Source organism: Otolemur garnettii, unplaced genomic scaffold, assembly GCF_000181295.1.
Source record: "Otolemur garnettii isolate 467f Iridium unplaced genomic scaffold, OtoGar3 scaffold00063, whole genome shotgun sequence".
Classification (NCBI taxonomy): Eukaryota; Metazoa; Chordata; class Mammalia; order Primates; family Galagidae; genus Otolemur; species Otolemur garnettii.
In genome coordinates this window covers 10449411-10455031 of record NW_003852458.1, presented here as the reverse complement: position 1 = coordinate 10455031, position 5621 = coordinate 10449411, and the positions used below count along the sequence as shown (strand labels likewise).

At 38.3% G+C, this 5621-nt stretch overlaps 1 protein-coding gene across 4 annotated transcripts in view; it reads right to left on the bottom strand.

Annotated features, from left to right (window-relative positions):
- Positions 1-5621, bottom strand: part of NNT (nicotinamide nucleotide transhydrogenase) — a 91017-nt gene that overhangs the window by 72439 nt on the left and 12957 nt on the right. For all 4 annotated transcript variants that reach the window (XM_023515010.1, XM_023515011.1, XM_003792967.2 and 1 more), the window contains 2 exons: positions 5283-5500; positions 2969-3056 (listed from right to left, as the gene is read on the bottom strand). In XM_023515010.1, the coding sequence (XP_023370778.1) occupies positions 2969-3056; positions 5283-5500 (306 nt within the window). The remainder of the gene's footprint in view (positions 1-2968; positions 3057-5282; positions 5501-5621) is intronic.

Below are 5621 nucleotides of genomic sequence, written 5' to 3'. Positions count from 1 at the left end.
AAAAGTCCTGTTACATATCCCATAACAGTCAGTCAAAGGCAATTCCTTGTTCCTATAGAAAAAATGCCACCCACAGAAACAGTTAAGCTTATAAATTCCCACCCACTCTTCACACCCTTTATACAAAGGCGGCTAGTCAAGCTGTGCGCTGGCATGCCCTAGGCAGCACTCAGAGATCTTCTGAATTGATCTTGGTGACAATGGTTCGTTTGGAGAAGAGGAAAGTATATAGGAAAGGGGACAAAGAGGGACCAGAAAGAACAAACAAGCTCTAGGCTCCAAAGCTCCAACCCTGCTCCACTTAGAAGCTCCACCACTGTTTTAAAAAATGAATTAAAATAAGTAAATATATATATGTATACACACATATATATGACTTAATTATCCAGAATCAAGAAAAAAAAGACTCCATAATTTAAAAGACAGAATTCTACAAACATAAAGCAATGCAGCTCCTGCAACAGAAATTTTCTCTGCAGCACAGGGTGAAGAAGACAGAGAGACTAAGAGCCAGACAGCTTCGGTCGATATCCTCACTGTTACCAACTAATTCTCAACAATGGACTTAAACTGAAACATTTACTACTAACTATAGACACACAGTAGGCACACTATAGACACACAGTCAGGAAATAGTATAGGAGAGGGCAAGAGAGAGAAACTACTTTGGGGGATGTTCTTGATGTTCAGTCACATAACCTGCTCCTCCTCTGGCCCTCCCCATCTCACCAAACCAGGGGGATCTTGAGTCCTTCCCTTCCTCAGAGTCCCACTTATGATCCATCAATAAGTACTGCTATCTTTAACCCCCAAAGATCTCCCACTCTATCCTCTCTACATCTCTGTGGCCACCACCTTCCAAGGTGCCATCAATTCCCAACAGATCTCGCTTTCACTCTTCTGCTACTATCGCTTGCCCCGCAGAACAGCCCCATAGCCAACGGTGATTTTTTTAAAACCCTAAATACCACCTTTCCCTCACCTGCAAACTCTATAACATGACCTAGAGGAGAGACCCCACACGATCAACCCAAACCTTCCTTTCTAACATTGCCTCCCATCACTCTCCATCCTGTTCACCTCACTCCAAGACCAATGGCCTTCGTTAGCTTTCTAGACCTAAACACTACACTCCTGAACGCCTAGAATCCTAACCCCTGCTTGCTTTCCTCCTGTCCTTCAAGTCTCAGCTTAAATGTCAGAGGAGCCTTCTCCACTGCCTTTACTAAAGTAGCTTGTCCCCATTACTCATTATAAGATCATCCAGTTCATTTCTTTATGTCTAAAATTGTCTCATATATTTTTATTTTTGTCTCCTCACTGCAACTCCCTCTAGAGTGTAAGTTCTGTGTGGCAGGGATCTTACATGTCTTGTTTGGGCCATACCCCTAGTCCAATGTCTGCCATATTGTAGGCCTTCAACAGATTGACTTTAGTTCATTCTAGACAAGTAAGAATGTTTAATGTTTAAAGGAAACCTGAATAAAATGCTGTATTATGTAATCTGCTTTGATGAGCCCGATTAGCATCTTCAATTCAAAAACTATTTCTGACATCAAACAAAAGTCCTTTAGCTATAAGTTAAATTTTCAGTAAAGATAGTCACTTTTTCACCTTTCAAAGGCTAATCGATTCTCCTCAAAACTTCTCTCGTTTTATCTTTTAATCCCTTATATTCATAGTTTTCCTCTCAATTCCCACATACATCTAGAAAGATTCTAACCAAAACTAAGTAGTATATTTGTAGCTAAAGCATTCAGTCAGCTTAAGAACAGGATGAAACTTCTGACCACAATGAGAGCCAGACACTTTATTACAATCTTGGGAAAGAAGTCAAAATTCAATCACTTTTCATATCACATCTTTATTTGCTCATACTTTCTTGCTAAATATTCTGGCCTCCTTTTAAACCATTTACTGTTTGTTTTTCTTTTTCACTGTTCTTCAAAGCAATATATAACTAGATTTCTCAAAGCTGCTATTAGCCCTTTTTTTCTAGCTTTTTTTTTTTTTTTTTTTTTTTTTTTGCAGGAGGTTTACTTTGTATGAGAGCTCTGAGTTTATACAAGGAAGTACTTAAGAGCAGGAAGCACTAGGTAAACCTATACCCTACAAGTAGGTAGACAGCAGCTTTTAAAGTCCATTTTCCCATATCTCTGGTTTGGATATGGTTTGTCCCTGCCAAAACTCATGTTGGCACTGGATCCTCAATGTGGCAATGTTGGGAGGTGGGGCCTGGTGGGAGGTGTTTGGGTCATGGTGTGGATCCCTCATGTAAGATTGATGCCCTATCTGGTAGGGAGGAGAAGGTGAGTGAGTTCTCACTCTGGGGTAATAAATTAGTTCTTATGACAGTGGGTTATTAAAAAGAATCTAGCTTCCTCCTATTCTCTCCCCAAGCCATCCCCACCTCTCTTCATTAACCACTCCTCGCTGCTCTCAGTCTGGATCGGAGACACAGCATTCTTTCCCCCTATGCCACATACCCTGATTACACCACCTCCCCTTTTCTGTCCTCTTGACCCAAAAACTGAATCCAAAATGAGGAAACCAAAAGAGTTTTCTCAACAAGCCAAATTGTGAAAATAATTGGGAAACTCAGAAATTTCTGAATGGTATCTTAACTTTATCTTAGTATCCTAGTATCATAGCTTTTTTTTTTTTTTTAAGTTAGTAATAAGTGGGCCACACAGAACAAGTTATACAAAATCCCTTTAAGACTTCAAGGTAGTAAGTCAAAAAACAAACAAAAACAAGGACTCAGACTTCCAGAAGGTCAAAATTCATGTTTTTCAAGCAATCTTAACTGTTCGGCCTTGAAGCTCTGCCAAGTATTTAAACATACCACAAATTCTTCAGAATGAAGTTAACACACAACAAAAATGTTACAATAATATATTCTAAGACTATCCATTCCTTTGCCTTTAATTCATTCATATTATAAAGAAATATTAAAAGGTGTACGTACCTTAGCTGGAGGCACTTTTCCAGCAGCAGTGATCTGACCGGTAAAAAACCGTCCAAAATGATTCGCAGCTAGGACAACAGCCTTATAACTTTTAAAGCAAACAAGCACAAAGATAAGTGAATAATTCCATAAAATGAAAGGTCTTAGGCTCATATATCACAAGTCATCAAAAAGCTTTATCAAAGAATAATAGCTAATGTTTATGTAGTACTTATCATGTGCCAAGAACAGTTCTAAGTTTTGTGTACATGGGGGTCATTATGATACTTTTGAGATACATAAAAATCAAGAAATGTAAAAGCCACGCAGATGGAAGGAAAGGAAACCTTCCCAGCAACACCAATAAGCCAAGCAAGTTGACACTTGGACAGGTGAATCAAAGGACGCTCTTGGCTCAGCGCCTGTGGCTCAAGGGGCTAAGGCGCCAGCCACATACACCTAAGGTGGCGGGTTCGAATCCAACCCCCGCCTGCCAAACAACAATGACGGCTGCAACCAAAAAATAGCCGGGCGTTGTGGCGGGTGCCTGTGGTCCCAGCTACTTGGGAGGCTGAGGCAGGAGACTCACTTGAGCCCAGGAGTTGGAGGTTGCTGTGAGCTGTGAAGCCATGGCACTCTACCCAGGGGGGACAGCTTGAGGCTCTGTTTCAAAAAAAAAAAAAAAAAAGGATGCTCTTGACCGTGTTTCTTGGTCATTAAATAATGGACCATAACACAGTCTGTCTCAAAACTTTCATAGTGACTCACATAAGCTTACTCCTTTAAAATTTACAATAGGCTTATGGATATAATTATTGCCTTTACTTCTCACTATATAAGTGAGAAAACTGAGACAGGGAAAGATTAAGAGACCAGCTTAATACTTTAGATATTTTCTACATAAATCTTATGTAGAAAGTTGCACATTTCTACATTGCATAACATAGCTCTTCTACAAACTAAATCAATATAGCAACAATTTATTTTCTCCCTTGGTATATCACTTACACCATAAAATACATCTTCTAACAAACCATTTGCCACATTACATCAAGGACAATAAAATGTGGTTTTAATCTGTCATTTTGTTTACTGCATCTCATTCACATCAAAAGTAAACAATTAAACTGCAAAGTAGAGTCTGTGGCATATTAGATACGCTCAAACATAAAACCACAAAAAACTTTTAGCTCATGTGTCAGCCATAAAGAGTTTTATTTACGCTAGTCTTCTTTTATGTGCTTTTTAAAAAATGATTTTCTTTTGTTGATGCCTGATTAATATGGGCCAGTTGTCAACTACTGATAGTTTCATGCATAAAATCTAATTTAATTAGTTTCTTAGAGAAGATTTCATAGCATTTTCCCATTTCTTGATTTTCCCACCCACTAAGGCAAAGTCAGCAACACACTGCATGGCTGTTCTCACCTATGGAGGAATCCTTCCCAACACAGCACTCCAGCACAACAGAGAGAGTACAGTCGATAATAAGTTATTTTACAATAATATTTATAGTAATAAGCAGTTTTTAAATAACTAAAAGAGTGGGGTTGGAATTTTCCCAACACAAAGAAATGATAAATGCTTGAGATGACGCATATCCCAGTACCCTCATTTGATCATTATACATTGTGTGCCTAGACCCCATGGGAACCACTCTTATGTACCCGTAATAATTAAAAGTAAAAAAATAGTTTGAAATGTGAAAAAGAAAAAACAGTACCCTACACATCAATAAGGAATGTATTAGTGCTAGCAGGCAAATGAAGCTTATCACCACCTTGGCCTTAAAGGTAAGAGGACACAGCCCTCCATTACTGATAGGGGCTTTGACACCAGAAGCAACATCCTCTAGAGTATACATTTTCTATTCATTACATGTTTTATAGATTTACTTAAGCAAAATCTAATTAAGATTTACTGTCTTAATTAGGTACAAATTAGATTTAACATGAGATTGCCAATATTGAAGCATTTTTGACCTACAAAGAAATTTCATCTAATACTATATATATACAAGTGTACACACACATATGAAATACAGCATACTCCCCCCACAATCTGACAGTTATTTCCTTTAGTGGATGCAAATACTTCTCTTCTACCCAGAAAGATTAAAAAGGAATATAGAGTTCATTTCCTATTTGATGACTGTGAATTCTAAAAATAAGAATCAAATGAATCTTAAAAATAATTTAAGTCTACTCTCAAAAGGGCTGCAACCTCTGACAATGATTACTAACAAAATCACTGTAAGAGAGAAGAGCTATGGTGTGAATGTTTCTGTAGCACCATTGTGCTTTTATTCAATTGAAACGGAAAAGAATCAACCTACCCAGCAATGTTGGCCATGGAGCTTAGCGCATCGTATCCCTGAGCAATTGTGACTCTTGGAACCTGGTCCATTGCCAGAACTGTAGTTTTTCTTTTAGAAAGTTTATTTAGCAAGTCCGGATTTTGTGCTGGGTAAATAAAACTAATCAGTGTTCCTGATGTCTTTAAAAGATCAGCTTCATGAACACCTAATGTTGGATTAACCATGGGGGCTCGCACCTGAGAAAAAAGTCAAAGTTAAGAATATAAATACCTTAATCGTATTCATAAGCAAACAGTGCAGTCTAGACCAGTGATTTTCAACTGGGTGTGCCAGGGCACACTGGTATACCATCAGAGG